The sequence below is a fragment of the Nannospalax galili genome, unplaced genomic scaffold (assembly GCF_000622305.1).
Source record: "Nannospalax galili isolate Female #2095 unplaced genomic scaffold, S.galili_v1.0 scaffold660, whole genome shotgun sequence".
In the NCBI taxonomy this organism is placed as follows: Eukaryota; Metazoa; Chordata; class Mammalia; order Rodentia; family Spalacidae; genus Nannospalax; species Nannospalax galili.
Window position 1 is genome coordinate 2,952,750 of NW_008349073.1, and position 11,914 is coordinate 2,964,663.

At 49.5% G+C, this 11,914-nt stretch overlaps 2 protein-coding genes across 2 annotated transcripts; one reads left to right on the plus strand and one right to left on the minus strand.

The window, feature by feature from the left end:
- Nucleotides 1-400: 400 nt before the first annotated feature.
- Arf5 (ADP ribosylation factor 5) lies at nucleotides 401-3,296 on the minus strand. Its single transcript, XM_008846399.2, has 6 exons — nucleotides 3,125-3,296; nucleotides 2,526-2,606; nucleotides 2,091-2,200; nucleotides 1,589-1,660; nucleotides 1,015-1,140; nucleotides 401-893 (listed from the first exon to the last, which is right to left on the minus strand). The coding sequence occupies exons 1-6, from the start codon at nucleotides 3,189-3,191 to the stop codon at nucleotides 807-809; spliced, it is 543 nt and encodes a 180-aa protein (XP_008844621.1). The 5' UTR covers nucleotides 3,192-3,296; the 3' UTR covers nucleotides 401-806.
- A 1,833-nt stretch (nucleotides 3,297-5,129) lies between these two features.
- Gcc1 (GRIP and coiled-coil domain containing 1) lies at nucleotides 5,130-11,378 on the plus strand. The gene is made up of 2 exons (XM_008846400.3): nucleotides 5,130-6,536; nucleotides 7,512-11,378. Exons 1-2 carry the CDS (start codon nucleotides 5,505-5,507, stop codon nucleotides 8,814-8,816), a joined length of 2,337 nt encoding a protein of 778 aa, XP_008844622.1. The 5' UTR covers nucleotides 5,130-5,504; the 3' UTR covers nucleotides 8,817-11,378.
- Nucleotides 11,379-11,914: the final 536 nt, after the last annotated feature.

The window sequence follows — 11,914 nt, forward strand, 5'->3', positions numbered from 1 at the left end:
ATAATTTAAAGATGCATGTTGTTGGGACTCAGACTAGACCTCATCAATCACTTTTCTGAAGTGTGTCTTGGGATCTATCTTTTTTAATGTACATTCTTCCTCGTGTGCAAGACTCCTATGAAGAACTAAGTAGCTAGCTAAAAGATGGGGAGAGGAGCTCAGTGGCTTGTGGAATGATAAAGGTAGGTTCTGACACCCTAAAATAGCGTTCCTTAGAGTCTAGGAAGGAATGGGATTTTGGATTTCCAGTCCACAATTAAGGAGAGAGAAGCTGAGTAAGAAAAAGGGTTCATGTGTCAGTGTGTTGGCCCTACAGCTCAGCTGCTTTGAGCCTCTCCCATAATGTCTTTTTATACCCAATAGCCCAGCCTCCCACTTCCAGGCTACAAATAACACCAAGTACAAACCACAGCAAATTTATTACTCAATATCCAGTTCCACATCATAGCACCACCCGGAGCCCTCACTTTCTCCCTCCCAACCTGGCCCCAAGGGTACACCCAAAACAGAAAACAAAACAAAACAAAATGAAATCCAGATCCTTGCTCCTCCTCTGGGAGAGGGGGCCTTGGCCAGGAAGCCCTTCCACAGGTCCCAGCAGGCAGGAGAGTGGACCCTTCTGTGCCCAGAGAGCAAGGCTCCAGGCTCCAACGACAAGAGAGAACATGCAGGCAGGAGCAGGAGCAGAGGCCTGTCTGTAGGAAGGAAGAGTGGGAGGGAAGGGCACTGCCTGAGGAGTCCGGGAGTCTGGTTATCCCGGGATGCACGCGGGAGCTTCCGGGCAGCAGGGGCCTGCCCCTAGCTGGCTAGCGCTTTGATAGCTCATGGGACAGCCAGTCCAGCCCATCATACAGGCCTGTGCCTTGGGTGGCACAGGTCGCCTGGACATACCACTGCAGGGAGAAAGATAAAGAAATCAGCAGTAGGGAAGAAAAGGGGTGCATTTATACAGCTGCCCCAGCCATGGCTCCCAAGGAAAGGGAAGGCCCAGTACAAAGAGGGCAAGACCCTTACCGTGCGGCTGCGCAAGTGCTGAAGCCCCAGCTTGTCAGTCAACTCGCTCACAGGCATGGCATTGGGCATGTCCTGCTTGTTGGCAAACACCAGCAGCACTGCATCCCGCAGCTCATCCTCCTGCAACTGAGAGGGGAGGAAACAGGGTGGTACCAGTGGTTCCAAGGGGTCCCCAGGCACCTTCCTGACTGCTTTGTTGAAGAATCCCTCTTTCTACTTGTCAGGTTCTTTGTAAGAAAAAGACAGCATATCTAAGACAGTTAGAGAAGAGCTCAAGGCCACCTAAACTTTACTTCCAGAGAAGTCCTTCTGAGGACCTGCCCTAAGTAAAAATGACAAAATTTCCAAATAGTTAAGAATGTGAGCTGCTGTTTCTATTTACCATATACAATCCCCTCCTTCCCTCCCAACTCTTGAGGCTCAGGTGTAAAGGTATGAGAATGGAAAAGGTCAATCCTGTCCCAAACAGGACTTGTACTACTCCCCACCCACAGGGTGTTTAGACTTTCATACTCCCACAAAGAGCTCTCTAGCCCCAAGCCAAGGGCTTAGTTCCCAGGATCTAGATACTCACCATTTTCTGGAGTTCATCAGCAGACTCCTGGACCCGCTCTCGGTCATTACTGTCCACCACAAAGATCAGACCCTGGGTGGGAAGGAAGAAAGGAACAAGAAGGGATCACTTCTACCCGGGTCCTGCTCTAAGCTGGCTTATTTGCTCTTCTCCCATCTTTAGTCGTGTCAACCTAGTAACCTAGTGTCATCTAGTAAGCGTCCATTACGGCTCTGCAGAGACACCACCGCAAAAGAGACCAAGGAAGCAGACTAAAAGATGTGGAAAACTGTAGCTGAGACCTAAATCAGGCTATGTGACCCCTGAACCCTATATTCCAGAAGTCCAAGGTGGTGAAGTCTCAGACAAGGCTAAGGGAAATCCTTAAGGATGAATAAAGGTAAGTAAAGCAGGTGGGGGTGGGGCCTTCATGGCCTGAGGGCCTTGGACTTAGCCAACAGCTCAGTCCTGGTCCTAACACCTTTTTCCGGGGTAGTCCCCCCACACTCCATCCCCACTGCACCTGAGTGTTCTGGAAGTAGTGCCGCCACAGAGGCCGAATCTTGTCCTGGCCTCCCACATCCCAGACTGTGAAACAGATGTTCTTATATTCTACTGTTTCCACATTGAAGCCTGCAGAGAATTAGGGGAGAAAAAAGAAAAGAAGTTCTGAAAGAACTCATTAAAACTACTCAGATCCCACAGGGTCACAAAACCAGAAGGTAATGACCAAGGCCAGGGGAAATAGAACCCTGAACGACCGGAGGTCAACACATAGGGCGGGGCTAGGCTCACCCTCCCCGCCTCTGGCACCATCAGGCAGGCAGAGATACCATGACCCACTTCTCAAGTAGCTGTATCTGGTGTCAGGGTCAGCACCTGATAAGGGCCTAGGCACAACTGGTCCCAAGGCCCGCTGCGGCGCTCCTGCCACCTCCTGCCTCGTCCCCGGGCTCACCTATGGTGGGGATGGTGGTAACAATCTCCCCCAACTTCAGTTTGTACAGGATGGTTGTCTTGCCGGCTGCATCCAAGCCAACTGCAACGGAGAGGGGCACAGAATGGAGATGGGAGCGAGAGCCCCCTAGAGACCAGGGAAAGGGAGAGGCCGGCCAGTTGATGGTGATGGGGGCGGAGAGCGGGAGCGCCTCCAGGTGCGCGCTGTTCTCTACCTTCCGGGCCTGGAGGGCAGCCTGGGTGGTGGGTGCCAACTCCTGCACCTTAAGTGGGCAAGGGGCGAGAGGGGCTTGGAGGGTGAGGGGCACGGGAGCAAGGCCGCGCTCCTCTTAAAAGTCGTCTCCAAGGGCGGAATCCTCCCTTCTGAGCAGCCGGGCTGGGGCGGAGGAAGCTTCACCCCACCCAGGCCCCAGCTCCGGGATTCAGACCCGGGGCCGACACTGCATATCCCGGCCTGCTTGATAGCCGAGGCCCGGGAGGCTTTGGGGGTGGGGGTCTGGGAGTCAGGGTGCCAGGTGAGCTCGGCTGGAGGGATGCGGGGGTGGAGGGCTGCGGCGCGGCCGGTGCCCCCAGTCGGGCCGCACGTTCGATCTGCCTCACCCATGAGGATCCGCATCTGCTTCTTCCCGAAGATCCGCGAAAACAACGCGGACACCGTGAGGCCCATGGTGGGGCCCGGGGCGGGGGCGCGGGCAGGGACGCGGGGTGCGGGCTGGAACCGGCCGGCCGCGGGGGGATGGGGCGCAACAGCAGAAGGAGGAGGTGCCGCCGCCGCCACCGCCTCCGCGCGTCAGGGCCCGCCCGACGTCACGTGGCCCCGCCCCCTCTGGGCCCGGCCCCCCCAGCTCCGCCCACATCGCGCTAGCGGAAAGGTTGAAGCCTACGGAGGCCTGACTGCCCCGCAGCTAGAGTGCATGCGCACTTTTGCTTTGCTCGTCGGTCATAGGCTTGCGTTCCTAAGGTCTTTGACAAGACCGAAGAGCTCATTGAAAAGATTCTCAATGTAGTTTATCCTCTTTGTTTTGGTGACTTTTGGATTTTGAGACAGGGTCTCGGGTGTGTAGCTCAGGCTGACCTGGACCTCTACCAGGCTGGCCGCGAACTCACAGAGCTTCCACGGCCTTGGCCTTCCAAGAAGAATTTTAATATAGTAACAGTCTCTGCCTCACTGTTGTATTTCACTACTGTCTCTTTCTGTGTTTTAAAGAGCTTCCTCACAGACCTCCAGGCCCCTTGGTATCTCCAAGGTTTTAAAAAACATTTGTTTTTATTTTTATTTTGCGTGTGGATGCGTGTGTAGAAGCCAATAAAAATGTTTTCATTTTTATTTTGTATGTGGATGCGCGTGGTTAACCAGTGGGAGTCAGTTCTCTTCCATTATGTGGGTCCTGGTTGATTAAACTCACGTCTGTTAGACCTGGTGGCAGGCCCCACACAAATCTTGATAGTATCCTCTTCTTGATATTAAATCTTTTTTTTTTTTTTTTGGTCTTTTTGAGACAGGGTCTCCCTGTAGCCCCAGCTGTCCTGGAACTCACTATGTAGACCAGGCTGGCCTCGAACTCACAGAGATCCGCCTGCCTCTGCCTCCCGAGTGCTGGATATTAAAATCTTTTAATGTGTTTGTTTCAGCGTGTCCGTTGTCACCTCTCTCCCATAAACTACTGCTTGAAATGATTCTTAATGCTTTCTGGGAAAGTCAGGGACACTGATACCCCAAAAGGTTCTTAGAATCTTAGAATCTTTTCCACTGGTCTTGATGCTTGCTGTCCCATATCTGCAGTTAGGTGGGCAGTCATCATTCATTCTTCAAACCCCAAAGTATTTTCTCTAACAGCCTCTGTGTCTCCTCTAGCCAGGCCTCCTGCCTCTTCTATGCCACTTCTACTAGACCAGTGTGAGAGCAGGATCTACTTGTTTGCATGTCTGATGCCTCACTGGATTGTGGGCTCCTTGGGGGAAAAGGCTGGCATAGCACTTATGTTGAGAGGCAGACCGAGATAGGATTCTTAAATTTAGTAGCTATATGACGTTGGGCATGTTTTTTCTCTGTGCTGTATGTTCACATAACTGTAAAGTAATGCTTTATGTGCTTAATGATACCCTCTGAACAGAATTTTGCAAAAATCAAATAGCAAAATCTTTTATGAGGCGCTCTGGCATATGCTGGCATCCAGGATGGACTTCATGGCTATATAGTACCCCTTTAGAAGCAGAACTAAGGAAGGTACTATTATGCTATGTGCTAAGTGTTGGGTGCGTTTTCCTGGTATATTAGAAGTTTTAACTGTTGTCTTTTAGGGACATGTTGGACATTGCTCCAAATAGTAGAGCATCCTTCTGGGTGTTTGGGGAAAACACAGGGCGACGTCGCCCTCTGTCGCTCATTGGTGGCAGTCGGAGGGCAAAGTTAGGCTTCTTCACTAAACCCCGGCTCACTACCACTAAACCCTGGACTCTCGCCAGCTTGCTCTTCCCAACGAGCGGGTCTGGGTCCTCAACAGGGAGCCTTCTTAGCAGGACTGAGGAAATCCTGCCCATCTCCGCTGGGGGCGGAGTCTGTGGCGTATAATGTCGTCACTTCCAGCCGACCTGGAAGCGTCACTGTGCACTGGCCGCAGTTGTTAAGAAGTCGTTATGGAACCCACTGCTGCCTAAGACCTGGGCGGAGGGGCGGGCCCGGGTTGCGGTGGCCAGCGGAGCGGCGAGGGCGGAGCAGCTGCTGGGCCAGCACTGGAGAGCCGCGGCGATCAGCGTCGCCCCGCCTCCCAAGGGGGTACTGGCCCCCACCCTTGGCCTGGACCCGCAGCGCTTCTGCCTGGCCACCCCGTGTCCTGCGTCCGGTGCCGGACCGTTGGGTGGACCCAGTGTGCGGCCTGCGGTCTGACAGCCCTCTCTGCCTCGCTTCTATCCCCCTTTACGGCTCTCTGAACAGCTGCTGGAACGCTGACGTGGAGTAGCTGCCCACTCCAGAACCCCCATGGAGAAGTTTGGAATGAATTTTGGGGGCGGCCCGAGCAAGAAGGACCTGCTGGAGACCATAGAGACCCAGAAGAAGCAGCTTCTCCAGTACCAGGCACGGCTCAAGGATGTGGTCCGTGCTTACAAAAGCCTGCTGAAAGAGAAGGAAGCCCTAGAGGCCAGCATCAAGGTACTGTCTGTATCCCACGAGGCGGATGTGGGTCTCACAGGTGTGCAGCCTCCAGGTCTCACCCTTCCTGACTCAGTGGATGACCGATGCTCCACACACAGCGAGGATAGCACCGGGACCGCCACTAGCCTGGATACTGCAGCCAGTCTCACCAGCACCAAGGGTGAGTTTGGGGTAGAAGACGATAGAGTGGTCCGTGGACCATTACCTCCAAAGTCCGAAGAGGCCAGTGGATCAGAGAGTGGGGTAAGCAGCAGCAGTGGGGATGGGCCATCTGCGGGTGGTGAAATGGACAAAAGATTACATCAGCTGAAGACTCAGTTGGCTACTTTGACCAGCTCCTTGGCTACAGTCACCCAAGAGAAGTCCCGTATGGAGGCCTCTTACCTGGCTGACAAGAAGAAGATGAAACAGGACTTGGAGGATGCCAATAAGAAGGCAGAGGAAGAGCGGGGCCGTCTGGAGGGAGAATTGAAGGGGCTGCAGGAGCAGATAACAGAAACCAAAGCCCGACTTATCACACAACAGCATGATCGGGCACAGGAGCAAAGTGACCATGCCTTGATGCTCCGTGAGCTCCAGAAACTGTTGCAGGAGGAGAGGACCCAGCGCCAGGACGTAGAGCTTCGGTTAGAAGAGACCAGAGAAGCCCTGGCAGGGCGAGCATATGCAGCTGATCAGATAGAAGGGTTTGAATTGCAGACCAAGCAGCTGACCCGTGAGGTAGAGGAGCTGAAAGGTGAGCTGCAGGCCATTCGAGAGGAGAAGAACCGGCCGGATCCCCGGCTACAGGAGCTTCAGGAAGAGGCTGTCCGTCTTAAAAGCCATTTCCAGGCCCAGTTGCAACAGGAAATGAGGAAGGTAACTGCCTTCATCTCCTTAACACTCAAGTAGGAAATATTAAGGTTTTTTTTTTCATTTGGTAGGTATTTATTTTTGAGACATTCTGTAATCCTGGCTTACCTGGCTGGCCTAGAACTTACAGAGATCTGCCTGCCTCTGCCTCCTGAGTGCTGGGACTAAAAATATGTGGCACCAGGCTGGCTTTTTTTTTTTTTAGACAGGGTCTTGGTATAGCCAGAGCTGACCCCAAGCTTTCTTGAGTGCTGGGATTACAGTTCTGTGCCACATTCCCAGCATGCACTTTGCTGTTTGATATTGAAAAATTCAGTTGGTGAGTCCTGGGAAATCCTGTTTTGTGTGGTGTTACAGTACAGAGCCCTTCCAACAGGAAGAGGAGTTTCTCAGTATGGCTGGGTCTGAGCCAGCCAGCTCTGGCTAGGCCTGTGGGTGTTGGCATCTTATTGATTGTGCTGTGAGGCAATGTAATGACAGCCGTATAATGAAAGGTAGTGTGTCCACTGAGAAGTGTGTGCCAGTAGGCAGAGTGACTGAGGGAGGCAATTCCCAGAAGACTGTCTTGTCATTGCCCTCAGCTGAGGTTTGCCTGTTTTAGAAAACTACTGTTTCTATAGTGCCTCCTTTCAAAGTAGAGAGAAATCCAACTTGCTTTTGTATTGCCAGGAATATTGGAAAGTGAAAAGAATGTTGCTTGACTTCTTAATAGGATTTGGGGAAGCACATGATTAACAGGAACATACTTTATATTCATGCTCAGTAGAAAATGGAAAACTATAGTAGAAACAGTAGATACACAGAGAACTGCATATTAAAAATCCCCAGTTCCAGCTTTCCAGGCCATCCCAATCTTATGACCCTTTTGCTTCCTTGCCTCCCCCCCATCCCCCTTACCCCCCACCCCTACTCCCAGCCCTGTTGGCTATAGGGCTTTGTGACTTTTCTGGATGCATTTTTGTATGTTCCTTTGTTTTACAGACAGCCCTTGCAGAGGACCAGCTGCGCCAGCATTCTCAGATAGAAGAGCAAAGGGTAGCAGCCCTAGAGAATCAAATATCTGAGGTGTCTGAACTACTGGGCACCTATGAGAAAGCCAAGCAGAAGGACCAGCTGGCCATCCAGAAGCTGAAGGAGCGCATCCTACAGCTGGACCTGGAGAACAAGACACTGGCTCTTGCAGCCTCCAGCCGGTCCCCTCTCGACAGTTATGGAGATGAGTCCAGTCTGGATGTTAATGTCTTGAAGGATAAGATGGAGAAGCTCAAGAGGCTGCTGCAGGTGGCAGCTAGGAAAAGCCAGGTGACCCTGGATGTGGAGAAGCTCTGTGACTCTGAGATAATGCACAGTTCTGAGGCTGCAGATGGGGAAAAGGCTACTGCACTCTACTACCAGCAGGAGCTGAAACAGCTGAAGGAAGAGTTTGAGCGCTACAAGGTGAGAGCCCAGGTTGTACTCAAGAGTAAGAATACCAAGGATGGGAACCTGGCCAAGGAGCTGGAGGCCGCGCAGGAACAGCTTGCAGAGCTGAAGGAGAAGTACATCTCCTTGCGGCTATCCTGTGAGGAGCTTGAGCGCCAGCACCAGCAGGAGGCTGAGGACTGGAAGCAAGAGCTTGCCCGGCTGCAGCACCTCCACCGGCAGGAACTGGAGCGCAGCCAGGTGGACTTCCGGGACCGCACACTGAAACTAGAGGAGGAGCTGCACAAGCAGCGAGACCGGGCCCTGGCTGTGCTTGCGGAGAAGGACTTGGAGCTGGAGCAACTGCGTTCTGTGGCCTTGTCCTCTGGGCTGCCAGGACACAGAAGCCCCGTGGGTGGCATGGGTGGTGGAGGTCCAGGGGACCCTATTGACCCATCTTCCTCAGATAGCCTAACCCAAGCACTGCAGCTTGCTGCAGCCAGCGAACCCACTTTCTTTCTGTATGCTGAGCAGTTGGCCCGCAAGGAAGTGGAGATCACATCCTTGAGGAAGCAGAAACACAGGCTGGAGGTAGAGGCCCATCAGCTGCAAGAAAAACTGCTGGAGGAGGGGGAGCGGCATCGTGAGGAAGTTGGAGTCCTGCAGAGCCACATCGAAAAGAACATCAGGGACCAGAGTAGGGAGGGAGCCAACCTGGAGTATCTCAAAAACATTATCTACCGCTTCCTGACCTTGCCAGACAGCCTCGGTCGCCAGCAGACACTCACAGCTATACTGACTATCTTACACTTCAGTCCTGAGGAGAAAAAAGTGATAATGAGGCTCCCAAGTGGTGGGAGCTGGTGGCCTTCTGGCAAGAGATGATACCTTTTCACTGACTTCTGAAATCTCTGTGCCTCTTTTATGCGGGAAGGGCAAGCTCTGATTTCTGCTGCTTCTCTTACATTCTCATTTATTTCTTCACTATGTTGAGTTCAGAGCAGTTCAAAGTGGGATGGGATTTTCTGCCAAGTGCCATTAATGCTACTTTATCCTTGGATTCTAGGGATGCTGCAAGTGTTGGGACAGCATCTTCTGGTGGTGTGTATGTGGAGAGAGTTGGGACTGAGAGGTACAAAAGCTAAGGAAGTGGTGAGAATCTCTAAAAATAAGATATTTTAATATTATGCTCCTAGCCCAGAGCTGGGACTAAATGTGACTCCCAGAGGAGTACATCTAAGTTCTGAATATGCACAATGACTGTGTATTTATTCCATCTCATCTCAGTCTGAGTCTGGTCCACTTTTGCCCCAATTCTCTGGGGACATCAAGCCAAACTGGAAGGAGACCATAAAGTTGGAAATAGTGTCAGGTTGTCCAGTTACCCACTAGTCCAGAGGGCTGTGGAATGGTGAGTTCATCCTGGAACTAGGAACTTTGGTTCTAGGGAAGCAGCCTACCACTTGTTGCCATCCTAGAGAGGGTCTTCGGCACCACTGTGATCTTAGAGATTTCTTAAGTGATCAGATTTGGGCCAGGACAGGATTAAAAATAAACCTCTCTTGCTTAACCTAGCTGCCTAAGGTGGCCTGAGATTGTGAGTGGATGACTTTACTATCTTTCCCTTAGAGTTGAATTTTTATTAAATGAAATCCTAGCTTCTTACAGAGAAGCATTCGAACTGTAAGTTCTGATTCTTCTGGGATACAAGGAGTGCCTGCTGAGATTTGTTCTCAGCTGTTTTTGCTTTTTCAGTGCAGGAAAGGAGATTTGCTGCATAGGATTCCAAAAGATGGTTGTGATCCTTGCAGGAAAAAGTGGTGGAAGTTCGGCTGAAATACTTTCTGCCCTGTGGATCTTGGCAGCAGATTAATTTTACTCTTTAAAGAAAGATAACTCTGGGAAAATTTGGGTCAAAACAGTATCAGTTGCCCCATTCTTTTCTTTCAATATGCTCTTCCTGGTTATAAAGACCTTTTGACCTGAAAAATCAGTGATTGGCCACTAATTGATCCGATGTGTATCTTTTTGTTATTTTGTTACACAGGTCTGTTTTGTGAAGGTTTGAGGATGCAGATTAACAGTGTTTTGGATGGGAGGCCAGGTAACCTTATTATCTATATGAGCAGACAGACTTAAATGGAACAAAAGTCATGTCTTTCAATGCAATAATAATAATCATTAAACCTGATCTGTATTTCTTAATGGTATCTATACATCTGGACCCAAGTAGAGTATGAATGTAAAATGGTGAATGAAAGGGCTGGATGTATTTCATTGTATTGATCTGTGTACTTGAATCCATATTCCATTATGTTAATCCATGAGTTTGACTCCAGGGAGGAATACCTCAGTGCTTTAACTGCCTCAGTTAGAACACAAATTTATTAGCTTGAAATTGTGTATGTATGTGTGTGTGGGCAGCCACAATGGAAAAAGCTTTCTAATTGATTTAGTGGGTAGGCTTTATATTTCCATAATTACCACTTCAAACTCTAGAAGTAAGCTGTTTAAAAATGCTTCATTATCCTTAAATTCAGGATTGATGGTGTCCTGGAAAATTATCCTAGGACATCAAGCTAATAATAGACTTCCTTCATTTCCTTACCTTACTCACTGTAAATGTAGGCTATCTTGTGATTGCTGTTATTTCTAGGTGGTTCTGGGCAGGATAGAAAAATATATAGTTACAGTTGCTTTTCCAGAACTAGTAATTGATGTGTTTAAAATTTTGAAAAGTTGTGTGAGAGTTTCATATATTTATGTAATGAATTCTAGTCATTTTCACTCTCCAAACCCCCATCTATTCCCATCTCTCTCCCCTTGGAGTCCTTCTTAACAAGTCCCTTTCTCCTTTCATGTTTTCTTTTTGTGTGTTACCCACTGAGTTTAATAGAGTTTCTTGCTTGAATACTTTGGTGGCCAGTTGGGGCTTCTGCATTAACAGCCACCTGCTGCAATAAGAAGCTTCTCGATGATGTCTGGGCTCGGGAGTAATAAATGGGTATGAACATGAGTATTTAGAAGGCAGACAATATGACCATTGGACAAAACAATACAAAGCTGTAGGTTTCCCCTGGGGCCTGTGATTCGCCTTACAGGTTCTTGAGGAGGTTTACAGGACCTGGCATGAATTCCTTCCCGTGGAGCAGTCCTCAAATCTAAAGTGCTTGGTTACTCCCATAGCAGTCATGCCTCGATCACACTGGAGGGCATATCTTGCCTGGCACGTCATTATTGTCTCACAGGTATGATTGTTGATGAGTTTTCTCTTCCAGCAGCACCTTCTAGTACTGGGAACTTGTGGAAAGATGCCTTATACCTGGTACTGAGGTTTTCATTTAATAACCATGGCTTCTGGGAGGAGCATTATCCATCCATGGGAGGGTGCCTCCATTCAAACTCTTTTTTAAAAATTACATATTTTAATAAATTTATAAAATGGTAGGTTTCCATGTAGCTTTTTTATATGTCCTTACTTAGTTTTGAATTTTGGTTATCCCTGCCCCCTTCCTTGTCTATCCAACTCCTCTTCCTGTTTAGACCTTTTTCTTCCCAGTATTCCTCCACTTTGATGTCCCATATGTTCTGTCTCTCCTCCCTCCCTCTAATGGTCCTTCTCTGTCATTCTGGCCTTAACCTTGCTATGCTTTGAACTTCTAAGAAGACAGCATCCAGGACAAGAAGCAGTTTTGTTTCTGATTAATAATTTTTTTCAGCCTGGTCTACATAGTGAGTTCCAGGCCAGCTGGGCTACAGAGAGACCCTATCTCAAAAAGACCAGAATTTTTTTTTTAAATTTTAAATAAGCAAAATGATATTGCCATTAGTATTATAATTAGTAATATTAATATATCCATCCAAGTTTAAGTTATGTCCTATTTTGTGTGACCTTTTTAAAATCTTTGCTTTTGTCTTTTGTAGAAGGGGTTTCATGTAGCTGGCCTTGGACTTGTTATGTATCTAAGGATAACCTGGCACTC

Excerpts from the sequence above, each read along its gene's own strand:
- Arf5 (XM_008846399.2), bottom strand. The coding sequence starts at position 3,191 with ATGGGCCTCACGGTGTCCGCGTTGTTTTCGCGGATCTTCGGGAAGAAG. Across the intron at positions 2,607-3,124 it reads GCAGATGCGGATCCTCATGG|TTGGCTTGGATGCAGCCGGC; the intron begins GTGAGGCAGATC and ends TCTCCGTTGCAG. Across the intron at positions 894-1,014 it reads AGCACTTGCGCAGCCGCACG|TGGTATGTCCAGGCGACCTG; the intron begins GTAAGGGTCTTG and ends TTCTCCCTGCAG.
- Gcc1 (XM_008846400.3), top strand. The coding sequence starts at position 5,505 with ATGGAGAAGTTTGGAATGAATTTTGGGGGCGGCCCGAGCAAGAAGGAC. Across the intron at positions 6,537-7,511 it reads TGCAACAGGAAATGAGGAAG|ACAGCCCTTGCAGAGGACCA; the intron begins GTAACTGCCTTC and ends TTTGTTTTACAG.